The sequence below is a fragment of the Capricornis sumatraensis genome, chromosome 10 (assembly GCF_032405125.1).
Source record: "Capricornis sumatraensis isolate serow.1 chromosome 10, serow.2, whole genome shotgun sequence".
Taxonomy (NCBI): domain Eukaryota; kingdom Metazoa; phylum Chordata; class Mammalia; order Artiodactyla; family Bovidae; genus Capricornis; species Capricornis sumatraensis.
This window is the reverse complement of record NC_091078.1, coordinates 57,364,123-57,389,349: the sequence shown is the minus strand read 5'-3', so window position 1 is coordinate 57,389,349 and position 25,227 is coordinate 57,364,123. Positions and strand designations below refer to the sequence as shown.

The 25,227-nt window shown below is 46.4% G+C and overlaps 1 protein-coding gene across 1 annotated transcript; it reads right to left on the bottom strand.

The window, feature by feature from the left end:
• Positions 1–455: 455 nt before the first annotated feature.
• Positions 456–12,235, bottom strand: SLC22A14 (solute carrier family 22 member 14). Its single transcript, XM_068983098.1, has 10 exons — positions 11,723–12,235; positions 10,914–11,017; positions 10,552–10,706; positions 9,425–9,593; positions 6,029–6,149; positions 5,664–5,761; positions 5,212–5,426; positions 3,406–3,559; positions 2,590–2,793; positions 456–642 (listed from the first exon to the last, which is right to left on the bottom strand). Exons 1-10 carry the CDS (start codon positions 12,233–12,235, stop codon positions 456–458), a joined length of 1,920 nt encoding a protein of 639 aa, XP_068839199.1.
• Positions 12,236–25,227: the final 12,992 nt, after the last annotated feature.

The window sequence follows — 25,227 nt, the reverse complement described above, 5'->3', positions numbered from 1 at the left end:
TCCACCCCTCCCTTGACAGGTGAACACACAGGGGCGGGCCTGTGGAATCTGTCCCCAGCCTGCACTCGAAGCAGGAAGACCACCCACACTAGTGGACACCTGAGCTAAAGGAGGTGGGCAGCGTGGAGGCGAGTGCTGCCCTTTCCCAGTCCTGGCCCTCACAGACACGACTCACCCGCACACCCCAACCAGATGACTCCTCGCTGTCCCCAGAGGCCAGTGGAGACATCAAGGACCACTCTCCTCCAGGCTTGGGCCCCTGGGTCCTGTGGACACAGTGAATTTTGACCTAGTCATCTCAAGCGAAACATGGTACCTTTATTGGAATGAATCATATGCTAGTTCCCTGAGAGGTGGGAGGGCCGGCCTTGGAGCAGGACTGACCCTGCCCCCCCAAGTTGGAATAGGCCTAGAATTCACAGCCCCATATCCAGCCACTCAGCTCCCACCCGAGGTCATGCGGGGGCCTGGTGCTCAGTCCTCCTCCTTTCCTGTTTTTCTTCTTCAGAGTGCAAAGACGGGCTGGAGAGGTCATCGTGGTCTACGCTTGTCAACCTGGCGTTGAGAATGGTGTTCTTGGCCGCTTCCTCCGTCACATCGTCACTCAACATGTCCTCATTCGAGAGTTCCTCGCTTATGCTCCTGAAGAAACCATTGGAGAAAAAGTCTGAGCTGCATCCTTTTAGGAGCTGAGAAAACAGGCCAGGCCTGGCTCTGCATTCCTGAGAGGCGGAGCTTTCCCATGCCTTGGTGGGTCCCCAGCCAAGCTTCTGTGTGAGCCTAGGAGGGGTCCTCGCCTCCAGAATCAGGCCTGTTGCGTCTCCCAACCCTGCTCAGACCCTTCGGTCTTCTGCATCTTTGGGATGCTGTTTACCATCTTCATCACTGGCATTTACTGGGCACTTGCCTTGTGCCACTGTGCCAACCACTCTATTGTTTATTTATTTAATTTTGGTTTTTGGCCTCACCGCACGGCTTGCAGGATTTTAGTTCCCCGACCAGGGATGGAAGCCCAGGTCCTTGGCAGTGAGATCACAGAGTCCTAACTACTGGAATGGCAGGGAATTCCCAACCACTTTATTTGGGGGTAACCTTCCCAATTCCTGTGAGAGAGGAAGGCTAGGTTCTATGTCTCTACCGCTCCATGCCTCAGTTTCCTCATCTGTAAAACGAGGGATAGTGCCCTTGTCACTACTGCATGTGGTGACTGTTAGGACAAAGGTGGAAGGGCACGCAACGAGGACAGGCCTTGACACATGGGAAATGCTCCATACACGTTAGCCTTTGGTGTTATCACGCTGTGATCCCATGTTGCAAATACGAATCTCGGAGGTAGTGGGTAACCTTCCTGGTGCACATGCTGGGAAGGGTGAGCAGGGATAGAGCTCCAGGCTGTCTGGCTCTGGAGCCTGTGCTTTTAAGTTACCATGCTGTCCCCCTGCTGCATGCCACTCCCCCTCTCCACAACGGACCGAACACCTATTCATCCTTCAAAGCCCTACTCAAATATCCTTTTTCTGGGAAGCCTGCCCCAAATCCCTAAACTAAAGCTCCTCCTTCCTGGGGTTCCTATAGGTCCTGTATATTCCTGTGTCAGAGTCCATTGGTGAAAACTGTTTGCATATCTGTCTCCCTTGCTCAAGCCTGGGAACCTCTTACCTCTGACAGCCCAGCTCTGGTACCATGCCTAGCTCAGGGGCTGTCAATGAGAGTTTGAAAAAGGAGACAGGGGAAGTAGGCCGATGGTGGGGAGGAGGACTGAGGAAGCAGTGGCAGAGGCCCCTGTGCTATGAGCAGAGGGCACTGGGAGACAGCAGGCAGCCTCTGCCCCTCCCTGTTGCTCAGGTCCAGGGAGCGAGTTGTGGCTCTGCTGGCCTAAATCCTAGAAGGAGTGTTTCTACCAATCCTGACAAGCCTTCTCCAGGGTCACTTAAGAGACCAGACACCAGAGAGCCCATAAAGCAGTTGGGTGGAGCCTATTTCCCAAGCAGGGTCCTGGGCTACTGGGGCCAAGAGGCCAGAGTCATGAACCGAGACTGGGTCCCTTTGGTGACTTCCCTGGCTGTCCACTGGTTAAGAGTCCACGCTTCCACTGCAGGGTGCACGGGTTCAGTGCCTGGTCAGCAAACTAAGATCATCCATGCTGTGAGGTGGTATGGTCCAAAAAAATAAAATCATAATAAAAGACTGGGTCCTTTTTGAGGAACTGGGAGTTCAGAAAGGAATGGAGAAGTACTCAGAAAGCTGATTCCAAGCCAGTCCTCTGTGCCCTGGGAGGGGAGGAAGCCCAGAACATCGCCACGGGCATCACTCCAGTGTAGACAGGCATCAGGGGATGAGGAAAGAAGAAGGTCTGGCCCACGCTGGATCAGGAGAGCCAGGATGGGAGCTGGCAGAGGCTGGGCTGGACCAAGGCAGGCAGCAGCATCCAGGAGAGTAAGGGAGTCTGCTGTGAGTACAGAGTAGCCTTTGTCTCATAGGCCTTCTGGCAGTGGAGCGGGGATGGATAGTGTCTGACATGTTCTCATGGCCAAAGGCTTGAAAACCAGGCCCTGTTCTGGCCAGAGCCCGGAAGCCACGCACACCCACCTTGTATGTGGGGTAATGTGCTCCAGGATATCAGGCAGAGGCTGATCGTGGGTTTCTGGCAAACTAGAGCAGGAGAACAAAGCCACGGAGGCCGAGAGGCAGCAAAGAACGATGGGTAGGATAGCAATGTTCTGGCTGACGAGTGTCAAAGAAGAGATGCCTCCAGCTGCCCAGGCCAGAGACACTAGACCCAGACCTGTTGCCCTGGAAGGGGAGGTGAGAGTCCATTTGGAGGCTTTTTGGGTCCAGCGACTGGATTGGGTGGGAAAAGCAGCTCCCCCAAATCCCACACCCTTATCTCTACCCTGTCCAGCTCACCGTGCAACCTTGGAGAATTTAGTTCCTTGTCATTGCAAGGCAGGTAGTAATTTTTTATGAAGCAAGGAGTGGGAGAATTATAAGGCTCATACACCATAGTGTGGGTGTGCGAGGGTGGGTGGGGAGGGGGATACTACAGCCATCATCAAGGGTTCCTCTGGAGAAGGGCCTGAACCCCAGAGTGGCCCAGACACAGTTTAAGGAGTTAGTGCAAGTCAGGGACTGGAGTCAGACAGCCTAGGTCCAAATCCCACTTTTGCCATCTGCTTTGTCTGACCTTGACCCAGTGCCCTTACCGCTCTGACTTCATGTCTGAATTAGGGCTGATGATGGTGTTGGGGGGTATTTTGGGTGAGAGTTAAATGGAGTAACCCATGTAAATTGCTGAGCAGGGTGCCTGTCAGCAGGTGAATGCCCAATCTCAGCTGCTGTTATTCATTCTATCACTGCCCACCCCCGAGCATACCCCGCCCCCACCAGCAGCCACCAGCCCCCTACCTGAGGACAGTGGGGAGGAGTTCAGAAGCGTAGATGTAGAATATGGTGATGGAGGCGGCCAGGTTGAACTCTCCAAGCAGGGTTATCAAGACCATGAGGGATTTCAACTCTGTGGCCAGACGATGCAGCCACCTGAGTCTGTGGCCACCCTTCCCTCGGGGCAGGCTGGGGAGGCCTGCCCACTGGCCCTCCCCCAATCCCCCTCAGAAGGCGTCGGGACAGTCCACCCCTACCACCTGGTCAGTTGGCCAGCAGACTCAGAGAAGGGCCAGTCTGCTAGAGGGAATAAGCGCTTCAGCAGGCAGAGTTGGTCAGTAGAGTGGGACCCATGTGGGCTCTCAGGCCATCATCTACTGTGTGGACTCAGCTCCTGCATCCCTGCCTCCAGGCTCTCTGTGATCTTCCACATGTTCTCTGAGATCCAGCTTCCCCTGCCCCACCGCCTGCTCCTTCTGGAGCATCCGTTCAGCCCCAGACCGGCACCTTGTGTGCCTGGCTGCCTGCTCAGGGCTCTCCCTACTTCTCCTTCATTCTCTGCCAGGTAGAGAGGGGCAAGGGGGCATTTAGTCCCTGGGGCCTGAATGGCTAGACATTCCAGGATGCCCAACTCTGGGGAGCCAGATTATACACTGGAAGAGGCAGAAATGATTTTGGGAAACCCCATTCTTCAGGTCTAGGGGAGGTGAACCGCTGGCTCACTGACCTGGAGCCAGGAGTTCCAGCTCCTCCCCTACTAGCCCCTGCGGGACCCTGCCCTAGGCCTCCTCCCCGTGCCCAACTCCGGGTCTGGCTTCACTTGGCTGGGGGATGAAATTGGAGACCTAGTTTTATTTACTGAGGATTTTCCTCCTAGTTTGTCTAGTTTCAGACAGTTCTGCTTAGCTCATTATAGACCCACATTTTAAAAAAACCACTGAACAATAAAGCTGAATCCTGGCTTTGTTTCTTCTGTTTTGTTTTAGCCAGTCAACACTGCCAACAGCAGGAGAGGGAGAGAAAGGGTCCAGGTCAAGACAGACAAAATTGCATCCCCCAGGGAGAGTGAGGGAACTCCACGAGGCAGATCCTGGACACAGCCTCCCCGACCCTGGCCCCAGAGGCTGAGGGGGCTGTGGTAGCCATTCTAATCAGGGGAATGAATGCGGACATCTTAATGTCCACATCCTCAGCCCTGCCACATTCTTCCAGCCTTGTGACCTGGGGTATATGCACTGTTCTAGGACTCTTCACAATCTTGAAAATATTGAGAGTCCGCCCTCCCGTTTCCTTCCCTGGTCCTGAATTGACAGGATGCAGGGCATGGGGCTCTCCTGGGAATGAGTGGCCTCCATGCAAGAATTGTTCCTGAGAGCTTGGCCCAGTGTTATGCTCAATCTTCAATGCGCAGTTGAGTTTTTCCTGGTGAGGCTACAGATGACACAGGGCTGGGGTAGCAGTTGAAGACTACTTCTACTGCCTCTGTTCGCATTTAATTATTGACGTGGGTAGGACTCGAGGGGAAGAAGGCTGCCCGCTCTCCTGCCCAAGGACGATTCCTGTGAACAGCACCTCTTCCCCTCCCAGGGCCCTGGGACCTTCCAGTGCCCTGTCCTGGGAGGCCCCTCTTCACCCGTTCTAGAGAATGGTTCCCTTCTCAGGAAGTGCTAGGGCCACTGTAGGGCTGGCGGGCTATGGATGCAAGAGGCTGACTCTCAGGGTGTTGTGTTGGCTGGATAGGGGCAGGAGGCACGAGGTAGGGATTCGAGGAAGCTAGAAGGTTGGGGGGTACCATCAGGGAGGCGGAAAGGGGCGTTGTGGAGGCTGTACCTGATGGGAGCGTAAGGCTAAGGAAGCACATGATGGCTCCTTGGAACAAAGCCACAATCAGTGTTCGTCTCCTCTTCAACTGCTCGATGAGAAAGATACAGCAGAGCCGGGCGGGCACCTCCATTATGCCAGGAATCAGTTGTGTGAGGTAGGTGTCCACACCCAATTCCTTCATCTTGAGGCTCAGCATGTAATAGTTGCAACCAACAGCAAACCTGGAATTCATTACCGGAAGAGAGAGACACTCCGAGAACGACACACAGAAAGCCAGGGCCAGGAATAAAGACAGGCAGAGAAGAGCGGGGCAGGGTGGTCATGGAGGACAGGAGCAAACATAGAGATCTGGGTTCTCAGGCCTTGCTCCCCCACCGGCCCCCCAACATCTATTCTCTCCCTGGATCCCTGAACTGCAAGCCTGTTTGCAGTCCCCGCCGCCAGCCCTGGGTACTCACCATATGCTGCACATCACCAAGGTCAACTTGCGGAGGTCCTTGTTGCTATAGAAGTCCAAGAGAGAGGCCGAAGCCACCTTCTTTCCAGGCAGTTGCAACTACAGGACAAGCAGGACCGGCCACAGGCAGGGCCAAGACCCCAGCTTGCCAGCAGGACTCACGAGGTCCCCTGCCCTCTGCCTCCCAGGACCAGCCTGGCCTCTGGCTTTTCCCTGTCAGGGTTCCATTTTGCTGTCACTATTCTCCTCAAGCAGTGGGCTGGGGACATCCTCTGGGCCAAGGTCCCACCTGAAAGGATGAGGAGGGAAGAGGCCCCTACATAGCCCCCGTGCCCAGGCCCCGACTCCAGGCCAGAGGTCTCTTACCTTATCCAGCAGACTTAAAGGAATGGTCTTTTTGTTCACACCAGCTGCATAGCACAGCATTTGCTTGGCCTCCTCCAGCTTCCCTTTCATTATCAGCCACCTTGGGGACTCTGGGAGAATCCTGCATGGCCCATCTCTCTCTTACCCACCACTCCAAGATGCCCCACAGACCCAAGTTGGCCCCATCCCAGCCTCAGCTGTGGCCATTCTGTTCCAGCATGAGGTGACTCAGATGTTGGAGGCTTTGAAGGTGACCATCATCCTCAGACTCCCATCCCCCCCTGCCCCCCCTCCCCCGCCCAAGTCATTCACAGTATCCACCACTGCTCAGTGACACCCCGGCCACTGGCTGCTTCTGCACCACAGCTTCTGTCCCCCTCAGCCACCTCTAACACCTACTTTCTATCTTAGGGGGTGTCCCCACCAGCCCAGACATACTGAGGCCACTTCCCTCTGCATCCACATCCTCTGTTAGAGCCTTGTTCTCATAGTTGGGGATTCTCCTGTTTCCTATCTCCTAATAGCCTGGAGAGTATGGGAGGCAGGACCCCAGTTTTGACCACAGGGCCCAGCCCCTGCCTGGGTGAATGGAGGTCTCTACTCTGGCCCACTTCCTCCTGGTCACATCTCCCGTTGCCTTTGACCTCAAAATAACCCTAGGTCCTTGGTTCTTCCTAATCCTTCCAAGTTGAAGAACCTACACAGCTTAACATTTAAAGCACTTCTTAAGTGTCCTTATTTTATCAGTCTGTTAATCCTCTGCCCAAACCCAGATCTAGTAGGACTATTCCCATTTTATTCTCAGCTTCAGGACCTAGTGGCTTGCCCAAACTCACAGAGGCGGAGCTGGTATGAACCTCAGTCCCCTGGAAAGGCACTCTCAACAAAACTTTGCCATCAGCCCCTGCTGATTTCTTGCAATTGTTCCTCTTCCTGCCCCAGCCTGGACTCTGTGGCTGGCCGCTGTACACACACACCCAGTTCTCTAGAGACAACTTCATCCCCTCTACCTGCCCCTGCTCCTGTTTCCCCTCCAGCCCCTTAAGGGGCCAGCAACCAGTCACTCTGTTATCCTCCTCCATTCTAAGGCCACAAAACTGTCCTCAAGTCATTAAACTGGGATGTCTCCAAAAAGATGGGAGATTGACCACATGCCTACTAAAAAAGAGGAGTGAGGGACTTCCTTGGTGGTCCAGTGGCTAAAGTTTCATGCTCCAGTGCTCAGGTTTGAACCCTCATAAGGGAACTAGTTGCTCAGTTGTGTCCAAATTCTTATGAGCCCATGGACTGTAGCCCACCAGGCTCCTCTGTACATGGGATTCTCCAGGCAAGAATACCAGAGTGGTTGCCATTTCCTTCTCCAGGGGGATATTCTAGACCCAGGGATTGAGCCTGATCCTACATGCTGCAACTAAGAGTTTGCATGCCACAAGGAAAATGGAAGATCCTGCATGCTGCAACTAAGACCTGGCACAATCAAATAAATTAATAATAAATAACTTTTTAAAAAAGGAGTAGGAGAGATAGGAAGAAAGATTTAGCAAGTTCGTGAAGCCCAGAAGTGGAAGAAGTGGGCCGAATGGGTAGGCAATGCCCCTGCCGCACAGCTGGAGTAGTGAGAGGTCAGAGAACCTTGCTCCTGGCTTCAGAGGACCCTGGAGACCCCAGTCCTCAGATGTGGAATAGTTGGCACTGAAAGCATAGGAGAGGCTGAAACTGAGGAGGACCCTGTGAGGATCCTGGGTTGGAAACCTTTCTGTGTCCCCCGTTTCTTGTTTGCAGGGAACAGACTCCAACCTCCATGAGTGTCCCTGAATTCCAGTGGACTAATCAGGGAAGGGAGGGGATGCAGAGACAAGGAAGGAACAGCCAAGAAACAGCAGAGCAGGTTTGGGGCAGGGTCCTGGCTCAGTCTCAAGGGATACACATAACAGTATCTTTTGAGTTCTTTATAAAGCCCCCAATAAATGGAAGCTGTCAGCATTCTTCATTCCAAAGAAGACTGCCTAAGGCCCAATTAAAGGGACCAGAGAAGCTCATCAAAAGATTACTTGAGGACTTCCTTGGTGGTCCTGTGGCTAAGACTCTGTACTCCCAATGCAGGGGGCTGGGTTTGACTCCTGGTCAGGGATCCCACATGCCACAACTAAAAAGATCGCATGTGCTGCAACCGATTCGGCACAGCCAAATACATAAAACAAACAAACATATATATGTGTATATATATATATAGATATATATAGATATAGATATATTTTTTTAATATTACCCGAAACCAGATTAGAGGAGTATAGGTCCTGCACATACCCTAATCTTATCAGCAACTCCGCCCTTGAACCATTACTATAAAACTCCTCATTGAATCCTCTCGGGTTGGGACACAGTTTCTGGGGCAGGAGCCTGCTTGTCCCCCCTTTTGTCTGGCAAAGCAATAAGGCTTATTCTTTTCTGTTTTACTCGAAATTGTGTCTCTAAGATTTGATTTGGCATTGGTGCACAGAGGCTGAGTTTTCAGCATCAAGGCTGAGAAAGAAGAGAAACGCAATGAAAAAATGAAATCAGTGAAAAAGGAAGAATCAAACATGGAACTTTTTAACCTGAAATTTCAGCTGAATTCCTAAAGCTGGTAAGAATGTCTGATAACCTCACCTACTAAGGACAGGTATTACCACCTTCAGGACAGCACTTATTATTTGAAAAAAAGAAAAAAAAAAACAAAACACGGCCCTGTGGCCATCTTCCTTTGCCAACCCGAAAGGCTAGAAATTTCCTGTTCATGGAAGTGAGAGAGTCCTGAATCTCTTCCCCTCTCCATGTTGCTCATCTACTCATGAAAGATACAGTCTTCAAGTCAACTACTCAAGCCTAATGAAAGGCACAGTGTTGCAGAAAGTGAGTCTGTCCTTACATTCTGTGGCAAGATGATCACTGCTTCACCCAGAACTGCCAAGCCCTTAACACGGTGATTTCAGTTTACTGCCTCTCTGCCTTCTCTACTGCCCTCTCCTTCCGCCACCCGGATGACCCTAGTTTTTCAGGGCCCCTCACTCCTCAACCTCCTCTGGCTCCACAGAAGCCACCTCAAGGTCACCAAGACCAACAGATGCTTCTCACCTTTCTTGCCTTCAACTCTGACCATTCCCTAATCCTTAAACTCTTGCCTTTCAACATTTTTTTCTTCTGGTTTTCTGACCACCTCTCTGACATCTCTTTGAGGATCTCCTCTGATGGCATTAATGCTGGAGTTCCAGAGGCTCTGCCCTTGTCTCTCTCTCATCTCATACACTTTCTCCCAGGGAATATCCCATGCACTCCAACCCTTCACGGACTCCCCACCCTCCTAGTCTTCAGCCCATCAGACCCATCCTTGTGCATGTCCTGTATTTGTCTGCTCACCAGATATAGCAGATGAGGGGGAATATAGGTGTTCCGCCCAGCAGAAACAGCAGCCGCCAGTGGGGAAGGCTGTAGGCAAGTCCTGTCAGGAAAACGACTCCCATGGCGAAAAAGCAGTGTCCCAGGATGAAGGCGTAGGCCCGGTGCATGCCCATTAGCCACTCAGTGACTATGCAGAGGACAGAATCAGAATCAGCTCAGGGCTCACAAGGCTGCCCTCGCACCCAGCCTGCTGAGATGCCCCAGCTCTGCTCAGGGACTGGCGTTCTCCTGCCTGCTTGGGATCTGGGTCCAGAGACAGCACCTCAAAGCCACAGAGAGTGCCTCAGTGTCTCCAGGGCACATTGCAGGCCCTCGCCTGAGCTCCCAACCACAGAGTCAGCCTGCACTTGGTCCTCAACCTGGCAGTTCCCTCTGAACATCTCCTGCCTGACCACACACCTGTCACTGAGAAGGCCTGGCCTTGGGCACAGGACTTCACATGTGGCCTGACACACGCGAGGCGTCACTGTCCTTGTCTTTGCTCTTATGGCATCAGTGCTTCGGCCACTTAGAGCTCAGCCTCTATGGAGCACCCAGTTCCCTCTGGCTGGGACTCTGGAAATTTCCCAGTGAGAAGCAGGAGCAGAGTTCCCCAGCAGATTTCACACAAGGCCATGGCAGCAAGAAATGTATGGGTGCGTGGGAGTTTTGCATCACAGGTTGGGCGGGGGCGGGCAGAAATCCCAACTCTTTGACATAACTACCGTGTGACTCTGAGCAAGTTGGTTAACTTCCCAAGGTTCAAATATCTTCCTCAGCTAAAGGAATAGCAGAATAGTCCCTGCTGAATAGACAGCTGCCAGGATGAAAGGAGTCAGTATGCACTTACTAGCTACCTGGGCTTTCTTAAGAGTTGAATAGGCATAAGCCATGTAGGTGAAGCAAGGAGTGTGAAGGGGATGGGGATGTGCGGGGTACCAGGGGGATGATGGTGCAAGGGCAATGTGGACACAGATTTTCTGGCATCCCTAAGCCTCCACTCGCTGCCAGGTTGGGCCACAACCCTAACTGTCTGGTGGGTTCCCAGCAGGTGCGCGCCGGCCCCACCCCCTTCCCAGCGCCCCGCCCCCAGCGCCCCGCCTCACGTAAAGCCGAGCTGCCGATGGCGTAGCCCACCACGGCCTGGGACACACAGAAGCGGAAGAATATATACTGGTTAAAGCTGCTGACAAAGGCTGTCCCGAAGCCGAAGATGACCAGCTCCAGCAGCGACAGCAGGATGGTGGGGTAGCGGCCCAACCTGTAGGCGTGGAAGGGCGCTCGCGCCGAGACCGTGGATCTCTGCGGGTGGCCCCACTCTGCACTCAGGACCAGATCCAGAGCCGTCCACCCGCCTCTGGAGTGCCCCTACCCTTGCCTCCCTTAAATTGAGACTCATTGGCTCTGAATGGCCACGAAGAAGAAGGAGGGATGTCCCAGGGCCCAGAGGAAACTCCAAAAGACTTACTTGTCAGTTATGAACCCGAAGAGGAAAGCCCCCGTCAAGAGCCCAGCCAAGAACATGGTATGCACGATTTCCTTGTTTGTTTCCTCGCCACACACCAAGTCAAACTGGGGGTTATATGCAGGGATTGGCCACAGGCCTCCACCCAGGGCCTTCTAGGTCCAGAGACTGAGCCTCTACGCAGGGTGGGCTTTTAGGCAAAAGGGGCCAGGGACAATGGCAGGTAACTTGTGTGCAGCACGCCTCAGCTGTTACCTCTGCATCCCACTTACACCTGCAGACTCTAGGAATTAGGCCTGGAGAGAGAGACTGGAGACACAGGCCAAGAAAGGGCATAGAGGGACAGGTAACTGAGCGAAGGCCAGAATCGCCAAAGACGCTTTCCCAAATACAGATGCTAGGCTCCAGGCTAGAGAATCAGATTGGGCAGGCCTGTGCTGTGAAACGGCCAGGTAACAGCTTAGGCTGAGAAACTGTTAAGAGGTACCAGATCAAAGCTGTTGTTTCCCCAATTCTGTAACTTGTGTGATTTCAGAAGGCAGAGCCACAACTCCAGAAGCAGTTTCCTGGACAGATGACAAACACCGCCACCTGCCCCTACCCCAGCCTACTCTAGCTTCCTGGCTAAGATTGGTAAGCCTAGGGCTGGGCAGAAGGAATCCTGTTTCTGCCCTGGCCGTGCCTCTGTGGGGTGACCTTGGGCCAATTGCTTCACCTTCGTGGGTCTCAGTTTCCCCCCCACTGTTCAGTGAGGGTGAAGGCACATCTCTGGGGACCTGGGGTAGCTTCAGACAACTCGGGACAAGGCATACCTCATTTATCAGTGACCGCCTCTTGGCCTCAGGATAGATCCACCCATTTTGACATGAGTCTGTGTGATTGAGGCCAAATTGGATGATAGAATCCAGATTCCATTCCACAGGCACGTACATGAGGCAAGTCAGGAAACTGCCATTGGGTGCATGGGGCAGGGTCAGATTCATCTGCTCAGCCTCTGTCAGGTTGCTGCCCACTGCCAGGATCCAGCTGGTGTTGCAATAGGGCTTTTGGGGTGTGAACAAGAAGGTATCAGCAAACATGAAAAAGGAGGCCAAGAAGGTGGGAATGAAGTTGAGGGCCACTAGCCTCCGCTGGAATGTGCCAAACTCCCCCACCACATCCATGATGTTGGCTAATTTATCATCCTGGGCATCTATGGCCCTCAATCTCTGTAATAGTATATCCAGAGAACAGGAACGGGGGCTTTCTGCTCCGTCATGTTGGTGGAGGTTTCTGGGATGAGGATGAGATTTGAACTCTATCTTGAGGCTGTTTTCCTTTGCCATCTCTGCAAAGAAAGGATGCAGCTCAGTCTTCTCTGACACCACTTTTCAGAACATCAGAGGCCAGTGTGGGAGCCACTGGCCAGAAAGTGGCCTCTCTGGCTTGAAAACAGTTTGGATCCCAACCTCGATGGCCTTTGTAGTTCCCTCCTCTGTTTTGGAAATTTCTTAATTTGTCCCCCATTGTCCTACCCATTGCTAACATGTAAAGCACTTAAGATTTTTTAATGTGTTAGAAAATGCTCTGTTATCATGAATTCTGTTATCATGAATGGCTAAGTCCTGAGGCGCTCCCCTGAAACTTCCCCACAGTAGAAACTTTGTTTACACACACAAACACACACACACAAGCTGAGGCACCACCAGTCTTGCAAAAGATAGGAGAGGTCTCCGGGGATCATTGCTTAAAAAAATTTTTTTTTGGCTTAGAAGTGGCCATGAACTGAGGCCAAGGTGGGTGGCAAAAGCCTTGGCTGCAGAGGTGGGGAGCCAGGAATGGTGCCATGGCGTGCCAAAATGTTAGGGTAATGGACAGCAGTAGCATGCCGAGCTGGAAAGGCAGGCAAAGGGGAGGAGTGAGGTAGCAAAACAGACTGTAAGGATGTTACCTTGGAACAAGGGAGTGGGGGGACCTAAGCTTAAAACTCTGTTTTGAGCAGAGGTGAAGAGATCTTGGGTTGGGGAACCACTTGGCTATCAGCACAAGTAGATGCAAGTCTACTCGGAAGGGAAGTTTCTCCACACTAAGCTGGCAAGGCTCTCAAAGATTAAGATCAAGCCAAGGACTCGAAACAAATATTATCAAATCCTTGAGAAGTTAGGTCATTCTGAGAGTAGGAGGTGGAAGTTATAATTATGGAGACGGACTTAACAATCAGAGGCAAATAGCAGATACCTTTGGAGTGAAGACACTACTTGTAAAGTTAAAAACTACTGAATAACAAGTTTTTGTTCAAATAAACACCCTAAAGGGAAGATTAAATAGATTCAACACAAAGATGAATGAGACAATAGAAGAGGACTTTCCTGGTGGTAGAGTGGTTAAGATTCTGCCTGTCAATGCAGGGGACACAGGTTCAATCCCTGGTCTGGGAAGACTGCACGTGCCATGGAGAAACTAAACCTGTGCACAGTTACTGGGCCTATGCTCTAGCGCCCGTGCTCCGCAGCAAGAGAAGCCACAAGGAAAACCCTGTGCACCGCAGCTACAGGGTATTCCCACTCTTTGTAACTAGAGATGCCTGTGCAGCAATGAAGACCCAGCGCAGCCAAAAAAGAAAATTTAAAAAAAAGAAGAAGAAGATAGAAGATTTAACATGCATCCAGTTGCAGGCTCAGTGGGAGAAAGAGAGAATTGATATTTAAGGAGATAAAAGCAATCATTTTCTAAAACTTGAAAAACACAAATCCTTAGACTCAGGAAACAGCATATCCCACTCAGGATAAATAAAAGAGAAACCCACTGTAACACAGCTGCAGAACACCAGTGACAAAGAAAAGATCTTCAAAAACATCTAGAGAGAAGATACCTCAGTTCAGTCGCTCAGTTGTGTCCGAGTCTTTGCGACCCCATGGACTGCAGCATGACAGGCCTCCCTGTCCATCACCAACTCCAAGAGTTTGAGCTCATCTCTATCGAGTCAATGATGCCATCCAGTCATCTCATCCTCTATCGTCCCCTTCTCCTCCTGCCTTCAATCTTTCCCAGTATCAGTGTCTTTTCAAAGGAGTTGGCTCCTCGTATCAGGTGGCCAAAGTATTGGAGTTTCAGCTTCAGCATCCATCCTTCCAATGAATATTCAGGACTGATTTCCTTTAGGATTGACTGGTTTGATCTCCTTGCTGTCCAAGGAACACTTGAGTCTTTTCCAAAACCACAGTTCAAAAGCATCAATTCTTCGATGCTCAGCTTTCTTTATAGTCCAACTCTCACATCCATACGTGACTATAGGAAAAACAATAGCTTTAACTAAACATACCTTTGTCGGCAAAGTAATGTCTCTGCTTTTTAATATGCTTTCTAGGTTGGTCATAGCTTTTCTTCCAAGGAACAAATGTCTTTTAATTTCATGGCTGCAGTCACCATCTGCAGTGATTTTGGAGCCCTCCAAAATAAAATCTGTCACTGTTTCCATTGTTTTGCCATCTATTTGCTATGAAGTGATGGGACCAGATGCTATGATCTTAGTTTTTCTGAATGTTGAGTTTTAAGCCAACTTTTTCACTCTCCTCTTTCACTTTCATCAAGAGGATCTTTAGTTCTTCTTCACTTTCAGCCATAAGGGTGGTCATCTGCGTATGTAAGGTTATTGATATTTCTCCCAGCAAACCACTTCAGTATTCTTGCCTTGAGAAGCCCATGAACAGTATGAAAAGGCAAAAAGATATGACACTGAAAGATGAACTCCCAGGTTGGTAGCTGTCCAGTATGCTACTGGAGAAGAGTGGAGAAATAACTGCAGAAAGAATGAAGAGATGGAGCCAAAGCAAAAACAATGCCCAGTTGTGGATGTGACTGGTGATGGAAGTAAAGTCTGACGCTAAAAAGAACAATATTGCATAGGAACCTGGAATGTTAGGTCCATGAATCAAGGTAAATTGGAAGTGGTCAAACAAGAGATGGCAAGAGTGAACACTGACCTTTTAGGAATCAGTGAACTAAAATGCACTGGAATGGGTGAATTTAACTCAAATGACCATTATATCTACTACTGTGGGTAAGAATCCCTTAGAAGAAATGGAGTAGCCCTCATAGTGAACAACAGAAGAGAGATCATGGACAAATGCAGTCTTTTGTTAAGAAACAAAAGTTGTGGACAATATATTTGGATAATTTTTTTTTACTTTCTTTTTGGAGGAATTTTATACTAAAACTGACCAAATCCTTTTTGTGTAAGATAAGATATTTGAACCACTGAGATCCAAGTTGTGATTTTAAGCTTGTTACATTTTTTTTCCTTTTTTCACAGCCTACTCTCCCAGCTTCATTTGTAGTTACTCGATTCCATCTACAGAGGGTTGTGGTCACTCTGGGTTACCTAACAAAACACTATGCAGTTTCATGTTTACATTCCTGCTCTTCTTCTTAGCTGCTAAACTTATGTATATCTGCCTGTTACATTTTTATAAGGGTGAAATGTTACCACTACTTTAATTACTGTTATAAATAGCTTTATAATGTTGAAGAATCACTGTTTAAGATTTTTGACTCTTCTTTTTTTAAAAAGAAACAGAAGTTGTTAAGCAACAAGGAAACCAGGAAGAGTGAAGAGTATCTTCAACATTTTGACAGGAAATAACAGCCAACCTGAAACTGCTTACTCAACAAAATTATCTGTCAAGAATTAGAGTAAAATACAGTTATAGTCAAATGTTGAGGCAGCAACACATCTGACGGCACTTCTAAAGGATAAGGAGGAGGATGCACCAAATAAAACAAAATGTATGCAAAAACGCAAAATCCTAAAATAACACAAAAGTCAAGCAAATGGTTTTGGTGGGAATTCCCAGGCAGCCTAGTGGTTAAGATTCTTGAGTGTTCACTACCAAGAACCTGGGTTCAATCCCTGATCTGGGAACTAACACCCCGAAAGCTGTGCAGCATGGCCAAAAAAAGAGAATAGTTTGGATCAGGGATATACAGTGTAGTGAAAAAGGAGTTCAGAAACTGTGTAAAAGAGGAACTCATTAATAAATGGGTCCCCGTCTAGTCAAGGCTATGGTTTTTCCAGTAGTCATGTATGGATGTGAGAGTTGGACTGTGAAGAAGGCTGAGTGCCGAAGAACTGATGCTTTTGAACTGTGGTGTTGGAGAAGACTCTTGAGAGTCCCTTGGACTGCAAGGAGATCCAACCAGTCCATTCTGAAGGAGATCAGCCCTGGGATTTCTTTGGAAGGAATGACGCTAAAGCTGAAACTCCTGTACTTTGGCCACTTCATGCGAAGAGTTGACTCATTGGAAAAGACTCTGATGCTGGGAGGGATTGGGGGCAGGAGGAGAAGGGGACGACAGAGGATGAGATGGTTGGATGGCATCACTGACTCGATGGACGTGAGTCTGAATGAACTCCGGGAGTTGGTGATGGACAGGGAGGCCTGGCATGCTGTGATTCATGGGGTCGCAAAGAGTTGGACATGACTGAGCAACTGAACTGAACTGAACTGAAACCACTGGGAAAAAAATAAAGGATTAGGAGGAAGAAAATTATGTCAGGACAACCTGAGATGCAGTTGTAAGCAATCAAATATTCATTGCATTAAGTAATAAAAGCTCTGCTCAATTGTGGAATTAAAAAAACAAGATAAAATGGTGGGTAGCAATAATATATGTTAGGATAGGTATGATCAGAGTCTGGGTTATCTTAAAATCTTTCTATTGTTCAAGGTACAGGAGAAAGATGCCAAAATTTCAAAGTTACTTTTCTTTTTTTTTTTTGGCTGTGCTTCCTGGCTTGCAAGATCTTAGTTCCCCAACCAGGAATCAAACCCATGTCCCCTGTAGTGGAATCGCAGAGTCTTAACCACTGGACTGCCAGGGAAGTGCCTCAAAGTTACATTTGCATTTGATAAAAATTTTAAGGATGAGCACTATAATAGTATAGCTAGGAAAGAGTAGTGGAAAAAGATAGACTAAAGGGAAAAACAAAACCCAAACCTCAGTCCAGAAAAAGTGAAGAAAAGAAAAAAGAAATGCAGAAAATGTGGAATTCAATAACTATGATTGGAAGAATGAATCAAAGTACATTGATTATCGCCGGTTAGTAATGCAGAGACTTGGGTTCCATGGGTTCAATCCCTGGTTGGGGAACTAGGATCCCACATGCTGTGGAGCAACTGAGCCCACATGCCACCAGAACAAGAGAAGCCCTCAAGGGCTATAACAGACACCCCACATGATGCAACTAAGAACTGACACAGCCAAGTAAATAAATAATGAAAACCACAAAGTCCAAAAAGAATGGTCATCTTTTTAAAAAAGATAGTTGGTTTCACCTTTCTAAAAATCAAATTAATATGCTGTTTTTAAACAGTTTAGTTCAGTTCAGTTGCTCAGTCATGTCCGACTCTGCGACCCTATGAACCACAGCACACCAGGCCTCCCTGTCCATCACCAACTCCCGGAGTCCAACCAAACCCATGTCCATTGAGTCAGTGATGCCATCCAACCATCTCATCCTCTGTCGTCCCCTTCTCCTCCTGCCCTCAATCTTTCCCAGAATCAGGGTCTTTTCAAATGAGTCAGCTCTCCTCATCAGGTGGCCAAAGTATTGGAGTTTCAGCTTCAACATTAGTCCTTCCAATGAACACCCAGGACTGATCTCCTTTAGGATGGACTGGTTCGATCTCCTTGCAGTCCAAGGGACTCTCAAGAGTCTTCTCCAACACCACAGTTCAAAAACATCAACTCTTTGGCACTCAGCTTTCTTTATAGTCCAAATCTCACATCCATACATGACTACTGGAAAAACCATAGCCTTGACTAGACAGACCTTTGTTGGCAAAGTAATGTCTCTGCTTTTTGAATATGCTATCTAGGTTGGTCATAACTTTCCTTCCAAGGAGTAAGTGTCTTTTCATTTCATGGCTGCAATCACCATCTGCAGTGATTTTGGAGCCCAGAAAAATAAAGTCAGCCACTGTTTCCCCATCTATTTGCCATAAGGTGATGGGACCGGATGCCATGATCTTAGTTTTCTGAATATTGAGCTTTAAGCCAACTTTTTCACTCTCCTCTTTCACTTTCATCAAGAGGCTCTTTAGTTCTTCTTCACTTTCTGCCATAAGGGTGGTGTCATCTGCATATCTGAGGTTATTGTTATTTCTCCCTGCAATCTTGGGCAGCCAATACTTCCCCATTTTCCCAGAACATACCCATTTTCTGTCTTTTATGCTTCTGTAATAAATCATAGTGCCCCCTTTCCCTCCCACAGGTGTCCTGATTTTGATGACAAATGGTCACTCTGCAAAAGTGAGAGTTGCTCAGTTGTGTCCGACTCTTTGTGACACTATGGACTGTAGTCCTTCAGGCTCCTCTGTCCATGGAATTCTCCAGGCAAGAATACTGGAGTGGGTAGCTGTTTCCACTCCAGGGGATCTTTCCAACCCAGGGATCAAACCTGGGTATCCTGCATTGCAGGTGGATTCTTTGCCCGCTGAGCTACAAGGGAAGCACACTCTGTAAGAAGGTACACTTAAAGCATACGGTCATGAAAGGCTGAGAGTAAAAGGATGTAAAAGTTATATTCAGTTCAGTTCAGTCACTCAGTCGTGTCCGACTCTTTGCGACCCCATGAATCGCAGCACGCCAGGCCTCCCTGTCCATCGCCAACTCCTGGAGTTTACTCAAACTCATGTTGAGTCAGTGATGCCATCCAACCATCTCATCCTCTGTTGTCCCCTTCTCCTCCTGCCCCCAATCCCTCCCAGCATCAGAGTCTTTTCCAGTGAGTCAGCTCTTCACATCAGGTGGCCAAAGTATTGGACTTTCAGCTTCAGCATTAGTCCTTCCAATGAATATTCAGGACTGATTTCCTTTAGGATTGACTGGTTTGATATCCTTGCTGTCCGAGGAACTCTCTCACAGTTCAAAAGCATCAATTCTTTGGTGCTCAGCTTTCTTTATAGTCCAACTCTCCCATCCATACATGACTACAGGAAAAACCATAGCTTTGACTAGACAGACCTTTGTTGGCAAAGTAATGTCTCTGCTTTTTAATATGCTGTCTAGGTTGGTCATAGCTTTTCTTCCAAGGAGCAAGCATCTTCTAATTTCATGGCTGCAGTCACCATCTGCAGTGATTTTGGAGCCCAAGAAAATTAAGTCTGTCACTGTTTCCATTGTTTCCCCATCTATTTGCCATGAAGTTATGGAACTAGATGCCATGAACTTAGTTTTCTGAATTTCTGAGTTGAGTTTTAAGCCAGCTTTTTCACTCTCCTCTTTCACTTTCATCAAGAGGCTCTTTAGTTCCTCTTCACTTTCTGCCATTAGGGTGGTATCCTCTGCATATCTGAGGTTATTGATATTTCTCCTGGCAATCTTGATTCCAGCTTGTGCTTCATCCAGTCCAGCATTTCGCATGATGTACTCTACCTATAAGTTAAATAAGCAGAGTGACAATATACAGCCTTGATGTACTCCTTTCCCAATTTGGAACGAGTCTGTTGTTCCATGTCCGATTCCATCTGTTGCTTCTTGACCTGCACACAGATTTCTCAGGAGGCAGGTAAGGTGCTCTGGTATTCCCATCTCTTTCAGAATTTTCCATAGTTTGTTGTAATCTACAAAGTCAATGGCTTTGGCATAATCAGAAAAGCAGAAGTAGATGTTTCTCTGGAATTCTCTTGCTTTTTCTATGATCCAACAGATGTTGGCAATTTGATCTCTGGTTCCTCTGCTTTTTCTAAATCCAGCTTGAACATCTGGAAGTTTACAGTTCACATACTGCTGAAGCCTGGCTTGGAGAATTTTGAGCATTGCTTAGCTAGCGTGTGAGATGAGCGCAATTGTGCGGTCATTTGAACATTCTTTGGCATTGCCCTTCTTTGGGAATGGAATGAAAACACGTTTTCCAGTCCTGTGATCACTCCAGAGTCTTCCAAATTTGCTGGCATATTGAGTGCAGCACTTTCACAGCATCATCTTTTAGGATATGCAATAGCTCACCTGGAATTCCTTCACTTCCACTAGCTTTGTTCATAGTGATGCTTCCTAAGGCCCACATGACTTTGCATTCCAGGATGTCTGGCTGTAGGTGAGTGATTACACTCTTGTGGTTATCTGGGTCATGAAGGTCTGTTTTGTATAGTTCTTCTGTGTATTCTTGCCTCCTCATCTTAATATCTTCTGCTTCTGTTAGGTCCATACCATTTCTGTCCTTGATTGTGCCCATCTTTGCATGAAATGTTCCCTTGTTATCTCTGATTTTCTTGAAGAGTTCTCTAGTCTTTCCCATTCTATGGTTTTCCTCTATTTCTTTGCGTTGATCACTGAGGAAGGCTTTATCTCTCCTTGCTATTCTTTGGAACTCTGCATTCAAATGGGTATAATCTTTCCTTTCCTCCTTTGCCTTTTGCTTCTCTTCTTTTCTCAGCTATTTGTAAGGCGTCTTCAGACAACCATTTTGCCTTTTTGCATTTCTTTTTCTTGGGGATGGTCTTGCTCACTGTCTCCTGTACGATGTCACAAAACTTTGCCTGTTCTTCAGGCAATCTGTCTATCAGATCTAATCTCTTGAGTCTATTTGGCACTTCCACTGTATAATTGTAAGAGATTTGATTTAGGTTATACCTGAATCGTCTAGTGGTTTTCACTACTTTCTTCAATTTAAGGCTGAATTTGGCAAGAAGGAGCTCATGATCTCAGCCACAGTCAGCTCCCGGTCTTGTTTTTGTTCACTGTATAGAGCTTCTACACATTTTCAAAGAATAGACATCATAGAGATCTTTTTTTTTTTTTCTTTCTAGCCAGCTGTGCAGCATGCGGGATCATCCCGACCAGGATCAGGGCTTGAACCCCGGTCCCCTGCAGTGGGAGAGTGGAGTCTTAGCCACTGGATCGCCAGGGCAGTTCTAGACCTATCTTCTGACTGCTGTTGTTTTAGTCACTAAATTGTGTCTGACTCTTTGCGACCCCATGGACTGTAGCCCTCCAGGCTCCTCTGTCCATGGATTTCCCAGGCAAGAATACTCAAATGGGTTGGCATTTCCTTCTCCAGGGGCTCTTCCCGACCCAGGGATCAAACCTGCCTCGCCTGCCTTGGCAGGCGGATTCTTTACTGTTGAACCACCAGGGAAGCCCCATCTTCTGACTACAATGTAATTAAATTAGAAATCACTAACAAACAGTTAATTTAGAATATATATTTCATACAGGTGTAATATAGTTACATTAATCCATCACAGTCTGCATTCCATCCAGGGATCCCTCCAGCTTTTAAATAATTTTTTTAAAATTTGTATATGGTATAGTTCATTCTTTGGGCTGTAAAGTTCTGTGGGTTTTGACAAATGTGTGGAGTTATGTATCTACCATGAGTATCAGACAGATGTCTCACTGCCCTAAAAGAATCTGTTCTCCACTTATTAAACCCTGCTCCCTCCTCTCAAACCTGTCACAATGACTGATCTTTTTTATGGTATATCTTGCTTTTTCTGCAGTGTCATAGATGTGGAATTGTATAGCCTTTACAGACTGGCTTCTTTCACTCAGCAGTATGCACTGAAGGGTCATTCACACCTTTTCATGGCCTAATAGCTTGTTTTTTTTTAAATCCTTGAATGTTATTTTTCAGTGTACGCATGTACTACGGTTTTCTTTCATTCATCTATTATTGAGGAATATCTCAGTTGTTTCCAGTGTTTGGCAGTTGTAAATAAAGCTGCTATAAATATTTGCATGCAGGTTTTTCTGTGGACATAATTTCCAAATAGGTTGTGTAAATACCTAGGAACACAAATATTGGGTCATATGGTAAAACTATGTTTAGCTTTGTAAGAAATTGGAAACTGTTCCAATGTGGCTGTACTATTTTGCACTCCTATCAGCAATGAATGAAAATTCTTGTTGTACTGCATTCTTGCCAGCACCTGATAATGGCTTATTGGACCTTAGCCATAATAACAGATGTGTTCTTTTTTTCATTCTTTAAACTGCAATTCCCTAATGACAAATAGGGCTTCTCTGGTGGCGCTAGTGGTAAAGATCCTGCCTGCCAGTGGGTCAGTAAGATCCCCTGGAGGAGGGCATGGCAACCCACTCCAGTATTCTTGCCTGGAGAATTCCATGGACAGAGGAGCCTGGCATCACAAAGAATCTGACATGATGGAAACAACTTAGCAGGCATGCACAATGTCAAATAATGTTGAGTATCTTTTCATATGCTTATTTGCCATCATGTATCTTCTTTGCCCATTAAAAAAAAATGGGATGTTTACTTCCTCATTGTTGAGCTTTGGGTTATTTGTATATTTTGGATACAAACCTTTTATTAGATATGTTTTGCAAATATTTTCTGTGGCTTGTGGCTTGCCTTTTTATTCTCTTAACAGCATCTTTTGCAGAGCAGAAGTTTGTTTTAATAAAATCCAACTTATCATTTTTTTCTTTCATTGATTTTGCTTTTGCTGTTGTATCAAGCAATTCACTGCCAAACCTTTTAGATTTTCCCCTAGTTTGTCTTCTAGAAGTTTTATATAGTTTTGTGTCTATGACCATTTTGAATTAATTTTTATAAAGAGTATAAGATCTGTGTTTACATTAATATTTTTTACATTGTATTTTTGCATATGGTCATCCAGTTATTCCAATACCATTGTTGAAAAGACCATCCTTTCTCCATTGGATTGCCTTTTTTTCCTTTGACCAGTTAGCTATATTCATGCAGGTCTATTTCTGGAGTCATCTATTCTCTTTCATGTTTCTGTGTGTCTATTCTATTTGCCAATACTATGTATTGTAATTATGGAAAACTTTACAGGAAGTCTTAAAATCAGGTCTTAAAAGCCTCCAACTTTGTTCTTTCTTATTACTGTGTGGAATATCTATTAATAGGTCTTTTGTCTTTCCATCTGAACTTTAGAATCAGTTTGCTGATATCTGTAAAACAGCTTGCTGTGCTTTTGATTGAGATTATATTGAATCTATAGATTAGTTTGGGAAGAACTGACATCTTAACAATATTGAGTCTTCTAATCCATGAACATGTAATGTACATATATTTTTCTAAAATTTTATGAATATATATTTTAAGTTAATAAAACTTTGAATATCTCAGAAGTCAAAGAGGTCATAATGAAAAATTTTACAATATGAAAAAATTGAGTGATAACAACACAAATGTTTATAAGTGAAAATTATAAAACTTTATACCATTCATATCAAACTTATAGGTGATATAAAAAGTGGTACTCTGGAAAATTTATAGTTTTAACTTGCTTTATAATAGAAAATCAGAAAGACTGAACATAAAAGAACTAAATGCTCATCATAAGAGAAAAAAGAACAAAAGAACAAACCCAAATAAAGGAAAAAGATTATAAAGTTAAGACAGAAATGGAAACAGTGAACAAAAACAGCCAGATATGGAAACAACACTGTGTCCATCAGTGGATGAATGGATACAGATAACGTGGTATACTTCATTTCGCATAGTGAAATACTACTTAGCCATGAGAAAAAAGGGAAATCCTGTCATTTGTGACAACATGGATGGATCTTGGGGGCATTAACACTAGTCGACAGATAGAGAAGGACAAATACTGCAGGGTTATCACTTATATGCAGATTTTTTTTTAAAAAAAGAATCAGACTAGTGAAAACTAAAGTAAAAGTGATTTCTGGGAGTGGGAAAAAGAGAGGTTGGTAAAAGAATAATTACTTTCTACTATAAGATGAATAGGCCTGAGGATATAATGTAAAAACTTGTGACTATAGTGGATAACACTACATTGCATAACTGAAATCTGCTAAGACTGCTGCTGCTGCTAAGTCACTTCAGTCGTGTCTGACTCTGTATGACCCCACAGACGGCAGCCCACCAGACTCCCCTGTCCCTGGGATTTTCCAGGCAAGAACACTGGAGTGGGCTGCCATTTCCTTCTCCAATGCTAAGACAGAAGAACATAAATATCTCACCAAAAATCATAATAAATAGGTAGGTAATGGATGTGTAAACTAACTAGATGGAGTCCTATACACACACACACACAGACACACACACACACACACACACACACATATTTATTTGAGTTTTCTATCCTGTTCCATTGATTTATATTTCTATTTTTGTGCCAGTATCATACTGTTTTGATGACTGTAGCTTGGTAGTACAGTCTGAAGTCAGGAAGCCTTACTCCTTTAGCTCCATTTTTTATTTTCAAGATTGCTTTGGCTATTTGGTGGGGTCTTTTGTGTCTCTGTACAAATTTTAAGATATTTTTGTTCTAGTTCTGTGAAAAATGCCATTGGTAATTTGATAGGGATTATACTGAATCTGTAGTTTGCCTTGGGGAGTATACTCATTTTTGACAATACTGATTCTTCCAATCCATGAACATGATATATCTTTCCATCCGTGTATGTCTTCTTTGATTTTTTTCATCAGCATCTCATAGTTTTCAGAGTACAGGTCTTTTGTCTCCTTAGGTAGGTTTATTCCTAGATATTTTATTCTTTTTGATGCAGTGGTAAATGGAATTGCTTCTTAAATTTCTCATGACTTAGTGACTGAAGAGCAACAACAAGCAAATATACTTGATAGCCCTTGGGCCACAACTAATGAGCCCCTGGGCTGCAACTGCTGAAGTCCATGTGCCCAGAGCCTGTGCTCCACAAGAGAAGCCACCAAAATGAGAATCCCATACACTGCAATTAGAGAGTAGCCCCCATTCTCCACAACTACAGAAAGCTCGTATGTAGCAACAGAGACCCAGCAGAGCCAAAAAAAATAATAATAATAATTTTAAAAAGCCTTTAAATTATAAATTGGACTACTCAAAAATGAACATCGTAAAGTTAAAAAAAAAATCACACAACTGGGAGAATATATAACAAACATGCATCAGTGGGGGGATAAAAAGGATCAAGAATGTATAAAGAGGCCACAAATCAATAATAAGACAATAGAGAAATGGCCAAAAGACATGGATGGGCTTTTCAATAAGAGAAAATATAAACAAACATATGAAGAGATGCTCAATCTCTTTAATAATAAGGGAAATGCAGATCAAGACCATAATTTACACTTTGCTTGAGAAAATTTAAGAAGTTTGACAATACCCAATATCTATTTTTCCACACATTTCAGGAAGGAGTATTCATGGTTCCATTTTGGAAAACAATTAGGCATTGTCTCATAGAGGTGAATATCCTCACACCTTGAGTGTGTGTGTGCTGTGTCCAACTCTTTGTGACCCCATGGACTGTAGCCCTCCAGGTTCCTCTGTCCATGGGATTTCCCAGCAAGAATACTGGAATGGGTTGCTATTTCCTCCTC